The following is a 17740-nucleotide window of genomic DNA, read 5'->3' on the forward strand; positions in this document are numbered from 1 at the left end:
ACCATCACAGAACAATCTACAGCAGACCCCAGAGAGATGACAGCAACGTGCATGGGGCTCTGTGCAGACCGACAGGGCAGGCAGCAGCTCGCCTGCTTCACCGCCAAGCTGTTCAGATCTTACTTGAAAGGACAAGCTGACAGGGCAGGGCAGGCCCTTCCTGGGGACTCAGCAGTCTGTTGTGTAAACCAGGGGTTTTCAACCTGTGGGTCGGGACCTCCCCAAATTATTTGATTAACTAATTTTGCAAAATTGTTTTCTCACTCAACAGTAAACAAACCAACATAAAGTTTAAGTGTATAGAGGGTATCTGCACATTTCTAAATTGACAATTTGAGGACTTTTTAATACTTCTAAAATGACAAGTTAAACATTGGCCAATTTGCCAAATATTAGAGGCAGATAATTGTGAAAATAGCAGATCTACATGCTCACAACGCCTCGCGTTGCGAGGCGTTGTAGATCTGCTATTTTCACAATAGAACCATGTTAAACAAAATGTAATTCCTCGAATCTTAGTTCTCGTCAGGGTGGGGGGTCCCCAGGTAAAATATGATAATTTGGGGGGTCGCGGCCTGAAAAGGTTGAGAACCACTGGTGTAAACCACACAAACAACCGTATGATATTTAGGCTAGAATCAGAAACAAAGCAGTGCGAAAAGCCAAAATGCACCTCCTCCACCCTCCATCAAAATGACCCTAAATCGAGAGAGGGTCGTTAGGTTTACTTAAAGGACAACATTGTTTTTTTTTACAACAAGGGTTCATATTTTAGATTGTAATTAGAGAAAAGAAAAGTGTTGAGTGTTGAAACGTTTTCATTTACTGCTTTCTATCGTTTTAGCGATTTTAGCTATTTTGATTTCAGTGGGTGCATGGTGGCATGCGTACAAGTGGCTAAATATGTCTTTTTAGACACAGGCCTTGGCACCCTAGGGTGCCATGATGCCAGTCCAGGAGTGCCTCGGAATAATCTGATAATATTTGGAATTTGGAATTCATCAATATCACTACATCAATATCACTTCACTCTGCTTAGTAAAACAGACCTGATTTGCACTGTACTTGATGAGTTCTTTTTCCATCTACGGCCAACTCTCTTACTCACCAAAATAGCAGATCCACAAGCTCACAACGCATTTGTGGTGAACCTCACCCCAGAATAGGGATGCTGGGGTTCAAGTGGTTAAACGTCAAGTATAAAGAGTGTGTTTCCATCATTTCTGATGGAAACGGATATTTCTCAGTGACATAGCCTACCGTATCTCAGGTGGAATGATGTGCATATTTGCGTTGCGTAATATATCGTCGTTGTCGGGTGAAAACCTTGTACCGGTATGTCCAAAACCGTTTTGCATTTATCATTTTAAAAATTATTCAAACTAGTGAAAACAGCCGATCTGCGTTGTGTGCTTGTAGATCTGCTGTTTTCACTACTTTTGTGCGACGGCCTTGTATGATGTAGCAGGGCTTGGCTTTGCGAAAAAAACGTACAAATTTGAAACTTGGAGATTCGAGGTTTCTGCCCGACAGTGACGATATTGTATGTCATATCTATCTATCTATACCCCTATTTCCTCTACTGTCTTTCTCCGCTCTCTCTCCTCTGCACTGTCAAAGTCATACATTTGAATTTCAAAAGAGCAAAATGAAACGGTGAGGTATCTAATCTAGCATATACCTGATGGCGACGCATACATACAGTACAGGAGCTGAAAGAAACTAATAAATGTCTGCTTGGGCTGCCCTCAAATCTGTCCATCCACCATGGTTTCTGTCCGACCTCTGCTCGCCTGGACACGTTATTGCGATGCAGTTAAAGCCTGCAAAACCTATTGTGGATTATGACTATCGCAGGAAATGATATATTTTCTTGTCTGTATTCTTCGCAAGGCAAAGAACAGGAGAGGGTGTCAGCTTTGTTCTGCTTCGTTCTGTATTGTCCATGATCTTGAGAGATGGAATCTGATGCAGGGTGCTTCAAGCTTGATTTATCCTTAGTCTTAGTGTTTTTGTGTCGCAGCACAACGTGTTGTGAGCTTGTATATTTGCTATTTCTGGTGCCCAACTAAGAATACATCTAACTTCAGTAAATGCTGCATTTACTGTACCACTTAGCATTTTAAATGTTTCAAACATTTTTGATTTTGAACTTTGGACTTTGTATACAAACAGTTTGCATACAAAGTGCTTTGCAATGTACGTTAAATTCGCCCATTCACTCACCGATGGTGTAGGATGCAAGGCACCACATGCTCATCAGGAGCAGAAGGGCTTCAGTGTCTTGCTAAAGGACTCTTTGACACTAACAAAGGAGGGGCCAGGAATCGTACCAGTGGCGGGAACCTTACAATTCCCATGCTTTACTATGAGCTACTGTCTACCCTGAAGTCGGTCTGTGAATGGTCTTAGCACGACCAAGCAGATATGTTGTTGAACTAACAGCAAGATCCACTTTAGTCAGGAACACTCACGTAAAAGTAGATTTAACAATTTATTGCAACAAATGGAATACAGTTAAACTTGGTGTTAAAGGGCTCCGTGTTCAGATTTTTTTTCACGCATGCTTGCTAAGCAAAATCAGGGAACTTTAAGCAAAACCCGCCATAGGGATACAATAGTACAATAGTACAATAGCAATACATTGACATATTAGTTTGAATCAGCAGACATAAAATCTGCTTTTGAGCCTAGTTTTTGAGCCTATGCCAGACTCTGATCAAAAGGTGGAGGCTGCGGTGGAGGAGGCAGCTATAAGCAGCATCAGATCTGAAGCAATTCGGATCAAAGACAATCAGAGCTATAGTGAATGCAAGCGGTATTTAAAGAAGCCTCTCTTACTGAGCGAGAGCTCTGATTGGATTAGACAGTGTGATGTAATGAGCGACAGATCCGTGAATCTGAGATCTGAGACTCACGTGTCCTGCATAAACTAACACCAGACGCCTAAGGGCGAAAAGCGACCTCGCCCTAAAGTGGTCAGGGATCTCCATATATGGGCATAAAAGGGATTTGGTTCCCCTGGCATCACAGGGATCTCCATATGGGCATAAAAGGGATGCGTCAGCGTGATGTCAGAGTGGCAAACTCATAGACCGTAAAAGATTTTACACAAACACGGACATGAGGTGCCGTTTCTCATGGTAAACTGCGACCTTCGGTCGCAATTGTTATTGACAAAATTATTGTCATCAACAATCCCACAGCCTTAAAAGACAGGTTTTGTTACTCTGACTAGCACAACAGATTTAACGTTTGGATGTAAATAATAAAACATAATTAGGCTGTTGCCCTTCCTACGATTTCACCATTTCAGTACTCTGGGTGCACAGTATAAGTATAGAGGGAATGGCAAATTGAGTGGCAGAGTGAGTGGCAAAGTGAGTTTAATGTAGTTTAATGCAATCAGATAGAAGAAGAAGAAAGAATTTACCTACGTCATCCCACAAGGGAAATTCAGTTTTCAGCTTAACCCAGCTGACCCCCAGTGCTTCGCACAAGGCGCGCGGGGGGAGGGGAGCAGTGATAGCTGGAGCGGGGAATCGTACCTGCGACCTCTGGGACCTCCGGAGTCCTAGGTATGGACACTAACCACTCAGCTATCAGTGCTCTAAATAGGTCTGCTCTGGTTGGATGTATGGGCTGTCAAGGCCAGAAAGTATTCTTTTGCCGCTCAGTAGGCGTTCCCGCGTAACTTCCGGGTATGATGATGTCACGCGCACATACCCTCTATAAGATTGGCTCAACTTCTGATTGCCAGTTAAAAGCTTGGATTAATCTGTTTGATTTCTTTAACAGCTTTAATCATTCTGTGCGGCCCAGGGATTAGACTTTCACTAACTTTCACACTCACCCTATAACCCACAAACTCACAGCGTGTTGGGCCGTGTTGTGAGCTTGTGTAATTTGTCAAAGGGAGGATGTACAGTAGCAGAGTACCGAAAGCCCAAAAGCATTTCGTCGTTGTCGGGTGAAAACCTTGTATGTCCAAGACCGTTCGTTTTGTATTCATCATTTTAAAAATGAACTAAACTAGTGAAAATAGCAGATGTACAAGCACACAACGCCTCGCACCGCGAGGCGTTGTGTGCTTGTAGATCGGCTGTTTTCACTACTTTTGTGCGACAGTCTTGTATGACGAAGCAGGGCTTTACTTGGTGAAAAAACGCACAAACGTGAAACTTGGAGATACGAGGTTTCTGCCCGACAGCGACGATTTGAATGTATCTCACCTCGCTAAGAGGGATGCTCTCTTGGCCTAGCTTTAGATGTTTGGTTTCCCACGTGTTGAGACCTCGGTTTGAATCTCGGGTGTTACATGAGCACAATGCTTCCACAAGATCTTTTCTCTGACATATACTTTACCTTAAAGGGGCCCCACCATTTCTTTCTTGTTTTTTGGTCTTCCCAGTGTCTCTTCCAGACCAAAAAAAACCCCCCCATTCATTAACTATAAGCCTTGCCTTTCATTTCAGTGATTTTCTGAATGGGTGCGTCTGAAGAACGCTGCTCTTTTGAAATCGGCCCCATGCTATGTCACAGGGGGCTCATTTCCTATTGGGCCCCCTCGAGAAGGGGGTGGTACTTTTTGGGAGGCTATATTCTATTGAGACTATATTTATATGAGGTGGAACCATGAGGTAAAGTGGTACCAAAATTGGAACGATACAGAGAAGATTACGATTGACTCTACATGGTTCTCATCGTATCTCAATATTCTCTTATCGTTCCAATTTTAGCCCAAAGACAGCGCCCCGTTGCCAACAAAGGGCATTTTGGTATTGCATCTGAAACGGCTTGGAATTAGTGACAGACAGAACATGACATTTCAATATCCGAGTGGTTGTTTAGGCTAAAACCTGTATAAAACCGTATTATGGACCAATATTTACATAAAATATATGTTTTGAAAAGCATGGTGGGGCCCCTTTAAAGTAATGGAGTTTTTTTTTTCTAGTTGTTGCTATTCCTCGATTTTCCTTTCCTTGGCCTGGTACCAGTGGCTTTATTGCATTGTCAGAAGTGTATTAATTGCAGTAGGAAACAAAAGGACCACATGCCCTTGGATCTTTGGTAGAAAGCAACAAAAAAGAAAAAAGAAAAAAGCAACTACCATCAGCCAAGCAAGAATTAAGGTCAAAAAGCTGTAATTATTCACAAAAGTTTAGAGCTACAGTGCCTGTTGTTGTGGAAGTCACTTGACATTTATGTTGCTGGTGAGATCATACTGTTGATCGCAGCTCCTGATCGCAGCTACAAAGAGGAGCCCCAGCATCCACCAACATGCAGTACATGAGGTCAGGGGCGTCACAAGGGGTAGGAAAGTGGGACTGAGTTACTGGGGCCCAAGGTGGAGGGGGCCCTAATAACTTTATCTATTGAAAAATAGCAGATATACAAGCTCGCAGCGCGGCACCGAGTGCCATGCTGCGAGCTTGTATATCTGCTATTTTTCAATAGTTAACATTCATGGGGGGCCCGTAGTGAATCCTTGTACCCAGGGCCCAGAATTTGGTGTGACGCCCCTGCATGAGGTGACCTACTTCCTTCCCTGACATTTACTTCAATGAAATAAAGATGTCCGGAGAGCGGCTGGGGCTTCCGCTGCATGGTTCCATGGTCATGCTTTATCACAGAGCTCAATTTTTAATAATGGACACATCAAAGATGACTGTGGTGGGAAAAGCCCTGGCGACTAGTAAGAGCTACTCCAAAGAGCTTCATGAAATTGTTTGCGGTACATTCAACCATTTGCTGTCCAGGCCTTTGTCACAGAGGAAAACGGGTGCTGTTGTTGATTTCAGGATATATTATCATCGATGTGCCAAGCTGTTAACAATTTTGCTGCCATTTTAATCATAGCTGTAGTAAGCAGCTGCCAAATTGTCCTTTCCTTTTAACGTGGGCACGCGCACGCATCGTGCACAATCTGTGCGCGACTCATCTAGTAGACTTGTAGACTCGGTGACAGCTTTCGAATAAAAAAACCCCCATTGAAATAGACATATCCGTTGCCACGCTGTATCCCTGCTTATCCGCCAGTGTTTACATGAAAAAACATTGAAAAAAGCCAACTGTGCGCTACGGTAACACGTGGACACGTTCGCGCACAAAACGCACGATATGTGCGGGGATCATAATCCAGGCGTGTAGAGACTGGATCAAAGTTTCCTAAATGCAAAAATCGGATTGAAAAACGAGCTTTCCATCGCCGAGTAGCTTCGCGGCCAGTTACAATGTAAACCAATGGAGGCGGGACAATGGCCCAGGCTCAGACCGGATACGGAAAGCTAGATCCGGTCCAAACGGGAAATACGACCGGATACAGTTAGGGGGCGGGCCTAAAGTCTCCGAAACGGATATATACAGTAGGGTGCATCAAAATTCAATGCAAAAAAATGTCATCTCATTCCATCTAGAACTTTGTTCCACTGTCTATTAAAATGATTTTAGCAAAGTTTTGGGGAAATTCATTCATAGTTAGAGGTGCAACGCAGCATGTCAAATTTAGGAAAAAGTGACATTTCGGCTGCTTTTAGAGCTTTCATTTCTTGATAACATGACATGACAATTTCTCAAAAATACAACAAATAGTTTGTGAGAAGGTGTACAAGAGAAAGCATGTTTAATCAAGAAGAAACATTTACATTTTCATTGAAAGTCACTGAAAAAGTATTGAAAATATTGAAATATTGTCCTAGTTAAGTGACATTTCGGCTGCTTTTAGAACTCTCATTTTTTGGTAACATGACATGTTAGTTTCTCAAAGATACAACAAATAGTTTGTGAGGAGGTGTTTCTGCCTAGAGAAAAGGTGTTTAATCAAGAAGAAACATTTACATTTTCATCTAAACAAAGTCACTGAAAAATATTTAAATATTGTCCTAGTCATTCACTGTGTTCAGCTTGCACTTGTAGGAGCGAAGATTGGGCTGTTCACGGCGGTCATGCTCAACTAAATGCAGCACATTCTGAAGGTGTTGCTCACTTGGTTGCTGCCACAAAGTCTGATGTGAGTTTGACCCCTCACTCGGCACAGTCATTCACAACATTGATGGCACGCACATTCACCACACCTGCCTGGAATGATGCACTGGTACCCCAATCCTCTACATTGAGTGGAAGAAATGCTGTATCGATTTGCAACTGGTGCATACCAAACCAGCAGTCTGGGTTGGCAAGGTTGGCTAACCTGGTGGCCGGTGAGAGGACTGGAAACTTTGGCTTACCGAAACCAGTGCCAAAGTGCTACTGTGGGGCTCGCATGGGGAGGTTATCTGGTTTGTGCTCCAAGATGGCATCCGCAAGTGCATGCTGCTGATCAGCTGGCATCTTGGTGCTGAGGAATGCCAGGGGCAGCATCTAGTGGTGCTTGCTGTGCTTTCATGGCTGATGTTGCAATGCCCTCGTCAACAGACGTACTCAGTTGTTTGAGGTAATTCTGTGTGGCATCTACTGCTGTTACAGGTCAGCCACCATGTTGCGTAGATGTGCGCAATGAAGTTGGCAAATGCCAGAATCTTTGGCACCTGCTGCCGTGTGGTGATGGTGCCCTGGGGATGCAAGATGTGCTGTTCCATCAAAGCCAGCTAGAGAGTGTGGAGGAGCTTGCCCATCCAGCGCGCCTTGTGCACAGTCCAGGCCGTTGGAAGTTTACTGTAGTCTACATCATCTGCAGCTGTGCACAAAGTCATGGTAGTCGCACTCACCTCGTCTGTAGTCTATCACTGCTGCATCACACATGGTGAATTCAGCACTTAACTTGCCCAGGAACAATGGGCCACTGTAGTTGTGCAGTGCTCCAGTTGTACTTTAGACACCTAAACAACCTCTGGTGAGGGTGAGGTCAGTGAAGATGTGGCTGAGGAGCACCTCACCAATGTGATTCCAGCACCCGGACAAGAGCAGTGGTCTACCAAGTGAGAGCTGGATGGCAATGCAGGCTGCTGTGAGATTGCCTGTGTTTGATGAAGTGGTGTCGAATACCATATTGACAACCTGGTCGGCATAGCATCAGCCCTGTAGTAGTTTGCATGTCAGCCAGGTGATCATCTCTCCGCATGCCTCGTCTTTCCCCTTTGTGGATGGGGCACACTAGATGCTGCCCCTGGCACTCCTCAGCACCAGCTAATCAGCAGCATGCACTTGCGGATGCCATCTTGGAGCACAAACCAGATAACCTCCCCATGCGAGCCCCACAGTAGCACTTTGGCACTGGTTTCGGTAAGCCAAAGTTTCCAGTCCTCTCACCGGCCACCAGGTTAGCCGACCTTGCCAACCCAGACTGCTGGTTTGCTATGCACCAGTTGCAAATCGATACAGCATTTCTTCCACTCAATGTAGAGGATTGTGGTACCAGTGCATCATTCCAGGCAGGTGTGGTGAATGTGCGTGCCATCAATGTTGTGAATGACTGTGCCGAGTGAGGGGTCAAATTCACATCAGACTTTGTGGCAGCAGCCAAGTGAGCAACACCTTCAGAATGTGCTGCATTTAGTTGAGCATGACCGCTGTGAACAGCCCAATCTTCGCTCCTACAAGCGCAAGCTGAACACAGTGAATGACTAGGACAATATTTCAAAAAACAATGTAAATGTTTCATCTTGATTAAACACCTTGTCTGTTGGCAGAAACACCTCCTCACAAACTATTTGTTGTATTTTTTAGAAATTGCCATGTCATCTTATCAAGAAATTAGTTCTGAAAGCAACCAAAATGTCACTTAATTATGACAATATTTCAATATTTTCAAACATTTTTCAGTGACTTTCAATGAAAATGTAAATGTTTCTTCTTGATTAAACACCTCTTCTCTTGTCAGAAACACCTTCTCACAAACTATTTGTTGTATTTTGGATAAATTGCAATGTCATGTTATCAAGAAATGAAAGCTCTAAAAGTAGCCGAAATATCACTTTTCCCTAAATTTTACATGCTGCGTTGCACCTCTAACTATGAATGAATTTTCCCCAAACTTTGCTAAAATCATTTGTATAGACAGTGGAACAAAGTTCTAGATGGAATGAAATGAAATTTTGACGTTAAATATTTTGCATTGAAATTTGATGCACCCTAATATACAGCGATCATACTTTTAATCGTTTCATAATGATTAAAGCTAATTAAATTTCCGGGAACGACGGGCATCGCAGAGAGGTACAGCGGGAAATCCCCGGTTTCAACGGGGATTGCAGAGTATGAGTTAATGACAACGTGTGCTTTAATCAGTCATAACAGTATAGTTACTGATAATATGATTTTGTAATACTTTGTTTGCTAGATGATTAATTATGCTTCATGTGTTGGTAGGCTAACACTTGCTAACAGTAACACATCACTTGGTTAGGGTGAATAAACATCTCTTTGAATTGCTGCTTTGCTGCATGCTTTACTCTAGTAACTGTGGGCTCAGCCTGTGATTGCTTCTAGAACATTGGTTCTCAAACGTTTGCATGTAAGCGTCCTTGACATGCAAAAGTTGCCCTGGGGCTACTTTGAGAACCATTGCTGTAGAACAGGATCATTTTCTCGACATACTGGACTGATGAACACTGTTCTGGCAGTCTTTGCTTAGGGAATATTAAAAAAGGTTCACACTTCTTCTGCGAAGTGAGCGGTGCAAACACGACACGCGTGCATATCTCCTTTTGTGCGCTGTTCTGTCCGTGATGTCAGTTACCTTTGTGTATAAGCACGAATCTCCATTAGGGTGGATCTTAAATTACCTTTTTTTGATTTTCTTGAGTCTCACCCCCCAATTATGTTCCAATGTACAAAAAACTGCTTTGGTTAAAATTTGGTTGAATTTCAAGCATATTTAGAGGTAGCTCAATCAAGTCAAAGATTGTACATTTTATTGGTCAAAATCGAATTGCACTGCAGGCACATTTAAGTTATACATTACACATTATTCTTATACTAAGCACAGAAATTATATTTTTTAAGCTTACAAATCTAAACACAAATCTGATTACATGTTTGTCATATGTCAAACCAGAATTAATGTATTGTTGGAAATAGCAAAGCAAAGAATGACAATTTGCAATTTTTCATTTAATGTGCACAATGACATGTCTTTATTGCACACTCTTCAATCATACTCACAACACACAACAAGCACACAGCCCCACTTCCTTGTTTACCCCCAAAACCCCCGAAAGTCACTGCAGTATAGCAATTCAGTAGTTACTGATCAATTAAAGTTTGTTAACGGCTATCGGGATACTTGTGCCGATAGTCCTGCACAATTTGCAGCAAGTATTGGAGTTGGGACTCATCTTTAGTAATGAGACCACAATATTCTTGTATTAGGGCAACCCCACGCTCTGCATGATCATTGACAACATTCATCGCCTTCACTATAGCCAGAGCTTCTTGGTAGTCCTCCCTGGGCTCCCTCTCAAAGCACCTTGGAAAAAAAATTCAATGTTCTTCCTTGCAATCGTTTCAAGGTCAACAGTAATTCTCTTCATATGCCCCTGTTCACCATAAGTGATTGGAAAACTTTTGAGAAGCAGCTGGATAACTTTTGAGAAGCAGCTTTAGACACCTCAGCATTTATTGTTGAACCGGATACCTCGCTGCCCGGTTCAGAGCCCATCATGCCCGTTGGATGGCAAAGGTTAATTATTGTATGAAGATCTGGATGTTTCATGGCCAATTCAAACTGACCTTCAGGGAAGAAAAAGCATGCATGGATTTGTGCATTTTTGCAGTTTGCAATTATGTGAAGGCATGGATGATGGCACCTGTTGCTGTCAGCGCTCCACTAAATGACTTGGCAGCTGTTAAAATCGTTCCTGGAATATTCATCAATAAATGCTGAGGTGTCTAAAGCTGCTTCTCAAAAGTTTTCCAATCACATATGGTATTTGGCTCCAGAGATCGTCGGACTTGCATTGTTTGACAGTCAAGTGAGCGCGCAAACGAAGAGGCTGATGGTGAGAGCCACGAAAGATGGAAATGAAGATCATGAACAGGGGCATATGAAGATAATTACTGTTGACCTTGGAACAATTGCAAGGAAGAACATTGAAGTGCTTTTCAAAATGATGGATCTCCCAGATGACTTCCTTGACGTTGATCCCGATGAGTGGGAGCCCAGGGTGGACTACCAAGAAGCTCTGGCTGTAGTGAAGGCGATGAATGTTGTCAATGATCATGCAGAGCGTGGGGTTGCCCTAATACAAGAATATTGTGGTCTCATTACTAAAGATGAGTCCCAACTCCAATACTTGCTGCAAATTGTGCAGAACCATCGGCACAAGTATCCCGATAGCCGTAATTAAACTTTAATTGATCAGTAACTACTGAATTGCTATACTGCAGTGACTTTCGGGGGTTTTGGGGGTAAACGAGGAAGTGGGGCTGTGTGCTTGTTGTGTGTTGTGAGTATGATTGAAGAGTGTGCAATAAAGACATGTCATTGTGCACGTTAAATGAAAAATAGCAATTTGTCATTCTTTGTTTTGCTATTTTCTACAATACATTAATTCTGGTTTGATATGACAAACAGATTTGTGTTTAGATTTGTAAGCTTAAAAAATATAATCTCTGTGCTTAGTATAAGAATAATGTATAATGTATAACTTAAATGTGCCTGCAGTGCAATTCGATTTTGACCAATAAAATGTACAAACTTTGACTTGATTGAGCTACCTCTAAATATGCTTGAAATTCAACCAAATTTTAACCAAAGCAGTTTTTTGTACGTTGGAACATAATTGGGGGGTGAGACTCAAGAAAATCTAAAAAAGGTAATTTAAGATCCACCCTAATCTCCATACATGGAGATCCGTACTAATACATTTGGCTAATATACACACAAAGTGAAATGTTGTAGCGGTTTGCACCGCTCAAAAACGATAGGCAAGTTAATCACATCTTCCCCTGGCATGTCTTGAAGTCTCACCTAATTAGGGCAGAGGAGGTTACTGTCATTAGCTGACACTTCATCAACCCTGATCAAAAAGAGGAATATGGAAATGAGATGAGGGAATCTTTGGCTTACGCTACTCGTGTTGTGTGCAGGTTTCTAGACTATGACAAAGAACATGGTTGGTTTGTTGTGCAAATGTGCACGTGTATTTGTATGTGACAGAGAGAAGCGGCACAACTTATTTTCTGAAATGCAATTACATTATATCTTCATTGTTTAGAATTAGATCAATCCCTATTCTGGGGGGAATAGCCCATCTACAATGCGTCGCAACGCGGCATGAGCTCGAAGATCTATTATTTTCAGCAAAGAGAATTGATGCAGTAGAGGAAAGGAAAGGAGCGGAACAAATTGTGGAGCTGACCCTGGTCAACTAAGTATTTGTTTACTAAGTACAGAGAAGCATAGAAAATGTATCATCTACAATGTATTATATATCACTGGTTCACAAGTGGACAATGGGACCCCTGTTGTCCATCAAGGGGTCCAGGGGTCATCATTATGTCCTTACACAGACATGTGTCTGTGGCGAAGACCTTTTGATATTCTGTTCTATTCGACACACCATTATAATGTTCTTATTTTGATAATAGGACCCACTTACTGAATGTCAATTCAGGCAATTTGATCCTTTTCGTTGTAACACAGACTCTTGTTTTGTTGTGTCTTTCAGATTGTCCACCGCACCCTTGCTGCCATGCTGGGCTCTTTGGCTGCGTTAGCTGCCCTGGCTATCATCGGTGATGTAAGACTCCTCTGTTCCATTCTATTGCGTCTATGGTTTGAAATACATTTTAAAAAAGCAGAGGGAGGGATGCATTATCATTTTTTAAGCGTTAAGATGTTGTGAACTACTTATCGTGAGAAATATGGTAGAAAATAGACAAATCTGGCCAAAATGAGGTTAATGCATGTACAGTACAGTACTATATTGTACTGTATATACTCTGGCACAAATGAATTCATGTGCCCTCTGAGCATGGTACAGTAGAAGCATATGAGCATTCAGAGGACTTGTGACAACAGGCTAAACTTTCTCAAGCATGAAATCTCAAATCTGGCACCCCTTGTGGCTGGGAACAAGTGCTCACACCACACCAAACCGTTGGTAAATCCCACTAATACTTTGTGCTGGGACCCAGGGGCATTGGGACCCAGGGGCATTGGAAAAGCTATCCTTTTGAAATGGAGGATTGTGTGGGATTCCATCGAAAAAACAAAAGCTCTCATTCACAACGGTCACTCACACATAAAAAGAACAGGGGGGGAGGTCCTAATAAGGCATAAAATAATGCTCAAGAAGTGAATAATTGCAATAAAGATAACAATGAAAGCGTAATGTCCTCCTGGACTGAAGACTCACCTTTTCAGACTCCACCTAAACCCTTAGCACTACAGAAAATCAATGACCATATTGAAGCTAGTTAGCACTTGTTTTTTAGGTTTTTAGAACTCTGATTATATTGTGTTTTTCTTCTAGATAGATATCCATTTGCATTTGTTATATTGCTGTTGATGTACTGACATAGTATCTTGTTTATTATTGTGATGTTTTATCTGCTTATTGTAAGTCGCTTTGGATTAAAAGCGTCTGCTAAATGCCTAAACTGTAACTGTAAAAGCTTTGTCTAATCCAGTGGTTCTCAAACTTTGACATCCGAAGGTCTCCCCTTGACTTTGACAGTGTACAATTGGAACCAAATGGATTTGGTTCCATTTGTACACTGTCAGAGTTACAGACTTGTAGGGTCCATTTAGACCCAAACAAAAGGAACCTAGAGAGTCCCTGAAATTCACTTTGAGAACCCCTGGTCTGATCCATGTGTCTGTCATGTAGAGGCCCAGTCTGGTGACAGTGGTGGAGTGGATTGACTATGAGACCCTGGCGCTGCTGTTTGGCATGGTGAGTACGGACGCCAATTAAACGTGATGAAAAAGTGAACTCTAACATTGTCTAGTTTCTAAAACATCTCACATTTCACATCTCATATCCAACGATCTTCCTCAGACTGATGGTGGTCTGCATTGTAATAAGGCTCTCCTTCCTTTTTCAAATGTTCTGTCTGGTTCATGTACTTCCCCAGGGACGTCACACCAAATTCTGGGCCCTGGGTACAAGGATTCACTGCGGGCCCCCCATGAATGTTAACTATTGAAAAATAGCAGATATACAAGCTCACAGCGGCCGCGCTGCAAGCTTGTAGATCTGCTATTTTTTTTTTTATTGTGAAAATGTGCGCAAGAAACCTATGTTTCCATGTCAGTGATGCTCAAACCTTTTCATGTGAAGGACCCCCAAAATGATATGAATTTGGCCACGGACCCTGATCTCAAAATATTTAGTTCCAGGGACCCCCCAGAAGCAAAATTTGAGTTAGAAATGTTTGCTTAAAAAATACATATATTCAAAGATTTTCACAAATTTTCCACAACTTTTCAAAAATAGCAGATCTACAAGCTCGCAGCGCGGCACTCGGTGCCGCGCTGTGAGCTTGTATATCTGCTATTTTTCAATAGCTAAAGTTACTAGGGCCCCTCCACCTTGGGCCCCGGTAACTCAGTCCCACTTTCCTACCCCTTGTGACGCCCCTGTACTTCCCCCCCGAGCATTCTCAACTACTGTCTCTGAATGGTTTCTATGGAGCGAGGCCCTTAGTGATCCACAGTAGATGTTTCCAAAGCATGGTCTCCATATAAACACTGACGTCCAAGTCGGTATAAAATTGAACACTGACGCAGATTTCCATTTTATACCGACTGAAATGTTCCATAATGTGACGGGAAAACATTGTTGCGACCGTAGGTCGCATTTACTATCAAACCCTGCACAAAGTGTAAGTCAGTCCGTCAGTCTGTCTGTCAGTCTGTCTGTCACACCTCACACGTCACACTCTTGCCCTGCTCATATCTCCGCAACCGTTGCCCCGATCCATGCCAAATTTTGCACACACGTTCCTTACCTGCCAAACTACAACCTCCAAGGACCCAGAGCTCCAGGGACCCCCAGGTCCCTGGGGGACCCCCAGATGTAAAAAATGACCAAATGTGCTAAACTGACCAAATGACCACCCCAACGGGGCTGCTCATGGGGAATTCCCGGGGACCACCCACTCCTGGTGCTCCAGAACGGATGCAAAAGTGGTGGCGCCCCCAGTGGAGGACCCCCTACACTGCAGCTCACATAAAATGCCGTAACTCCGGCTAGGAGCGACCGGGACAGCCGGGGCCGGTACCTATTCGTCCGCCTTGCCGGCGCGGAGACCCCACCCCTCATTTCTCACATGGCCCTCTTCTAGCGCCACCATGAGGCCGATTCTTGCAAAACACATTTTTGGACACTGCTCCTACAATTTTTGCCCTAAAATCACGCAAATCGGTACACAGTATGTCTACACTCATCCCATCAACATGAATCTCTCCCATATAGCGCCACCTCCAGGCCGATTTTTAAAAACACATTTTTGGACACTGCTCCTACAGATTTTGCCCTAAAATCACGAAAATCACTACACAGTATGTCTACGCTCATGTCATCAACATGGATCAGGAAGATTTTGGCAAAACACATTTTTGCCCTATTTGTGGAGATAAGTGACCTACGGTCGCTTATCTCCCGATTAGGGAGTCATACTGGTATCCATAGTATAGGGTGTCACACTTTGTAACACGTGACAAAGCAATGTCACAGATCTTTCCTCTCCCCGTACCGTCCTGTGCAACAATTGATAATATTCTATACTGGTTTTCAAGTGAAAAATCAGTACACGTTATCTCTATAGTCAATGTGATCATGTGACTTTTCATATTCCAGCCTGATTGGCTAAGATTGGCTTCTAAATTGTAAACATTGTTTGCTTTGAATAAAATGGCTGGAATCATGAATGATTGCCATGAAGGTTTATCACACGTCTGTTTTAGTTCCACCACCAGGACTCAGGACCTGACCTGGCAGAGACCTGTGCTCCGTGGAGCACTTTTTCTAGTTGATTATCAGATTACTAATGTGTATGTACTTTTATTTCTTGCAGATGATACTTGTGGCCATATTTTCGGAAACAGGATTCTTTGACTATTGTGCTGTGAAGGTGAGTTGGCATTATGAAAATGTACAGCACTGAAATGACCAAGAATATAATTATGTTGAATCAATTAAAACGAAGACATATTGTGCACACCAAAGAAGTACTATTGCCAGTGGTCCTCATTATGTCCGTATGTGGACAAATGTGTCCTTGGCAAAGACCTGGCAAATTTTACACACTTGTTTTCTGACGGTCTGAGGTTTGCTGCTTTTTTCAATACTGTTTTTCTTTTTTGTCTTTTACCTATCCTGTATAAAACAGGATGGAGGAAGAGGATGTACTTGTATGGAAATAGCCAATCAACAAGCTCACAACAAATCGCGACGTGTCTATTTTCCATGAATGATTGCCCTAGAATAGGGACGCTATAGGGTTCATGAGGTTAATCCATTCTTTGACAACACTCTCCACCGCTCTACAAGGGCATCATGGCTTTGTCACTCTGACACCAATCTGGGAACCCATTCGGTTTTTGCCTCTGGGGGCAACACCACCTCCAGTGCTTCTGCGTTAATCCTGCTAACAACAACACTGCTATGTTTAGGGCAGTGCATGGTGTTGACAGATTCTGTTAGCAGAACCTGTCTTCAGAGATGACTCAGACACAAACAAACTCAGGACCCTCAGATATAATCCTTCTAGGGATGGGACGATATGAAAATGTCATATCACGATTACAAAAGAAATCGCGATTTACGATATTATCGCGATAATCAACATCCATTATCCTGGGGCGGAACATTTTCCAAAAAATAGCAGATCTACAAGCTCACAACGCGTCGCATTAAGACATTTGATAGAGAGTGAAAAAAAGACTGTATCAAGTACATATATTATAAGTACCTTTCACCAATTATAGAGGGTTTAAGTGGTACCGGATATGCAGCTCGGCAATTAAAAGGTGAATTGATCCCAGTGCTTGATGGAGGACGATATCACGATAAATTAAATCTCCACGATACGATTATCGTTAGTGTTTTTTTATCACGATAAACGATAATATCGCTTATCGTCCCATCCCTAAATCCTTCTACCTTCAAGGAGGGCAAACACCCTTGTCCTTCAGGTACAGTAGCTTTGAGACCCTGTGTAAACAGAGGGCTCGGGCAGCCTCATGAATCATAAGTGTGTGCTAGACAAGGGCAATGCTTTTCACATTGAAATACCATTCATTCTCAGTCAGGCAACGCTTCTCCAGATCGAACACATGGCTCCACTACACATGAAGGGTGGTCATCCCCAGGAAAGTGCGTGCGTGCGTGCGTGCGCGTGTGTGTGTGTGTAATTGTCTTTTGAGTGGCTTCTACACATGTCCTTGAAAACCTACTCAGGGCACTTTTAAAGGGCCAATTGGGTGTGTGTCGTAGTGGTGACACTGTACCACTCAAAGTGCCACCATAGCTACCACCACCCACTTTGCTCATTGCTTTTAGCTTGATTTAGACTTCGTCATACGACAGTGTTGTGAGCTTGGAGACACCGTTGTGTGATGGAGTACAAACTTGCATTTGAAGACATTTTCACCTGCAGTTGGCTGACATTTCCACTGACATCTCTATGCAATAGTAGGCCAGGGACATTTTTATGTTCAGCGATGAACAAAAAAAACAAATTTCCTTTGTTCTACATCAAAGGCTTTATGCTGTGTATTCATTTATTGTGCAAACATTAAAAAAAGAATATGCTAGAATTTAGATGTCAGATGAATGATTGCTTTGAC

At 42.8% G+C, this 17740-nt stretch overlaps 1 protein-coding gene across 1 annotated transcript in view; it reads left to right on the forward strand.

The window, feature by feature from the left end:
• Positions 1 to 17740, forward strand: part of oca2 (oculocutaneous albinism II) — a gene marked incomplete at both ends in the record, with an annotated part of 104137 nt that overhangs the window by 17661 nt on the left and 68736 nt on the right. The window contains 3 exons of the mRNA XM_080724327.1: positions 12612 to 12683; positions 13776 to 13841; positions 15967 to 16023. Of these exons, the coding sequence (XP_080580453.1) occupies positions 12612 to 12683; positions 13776 to 13841; positions 15967 to 16023 (195 nt within the window). The remainder of the gene's footprint in view (positions 1 to 12611; positions 12684 to 13775; positions 13842 to 15966; positions 16024 to 17740) is intronic.

This window comes from Nannobrachium achirus, assembly GCF_963921795.1.
Source record: "Nannobrachium achirus genome assembly, chromosome: 1".
Classification (NCBI taxonomy): domain Eukaryota; kingdom Metazoa; phylum Chordata; class Actinopteri; order Myctophiformes; family Myctophidae; genus Nannobrachium; species Nannobrachium achirus.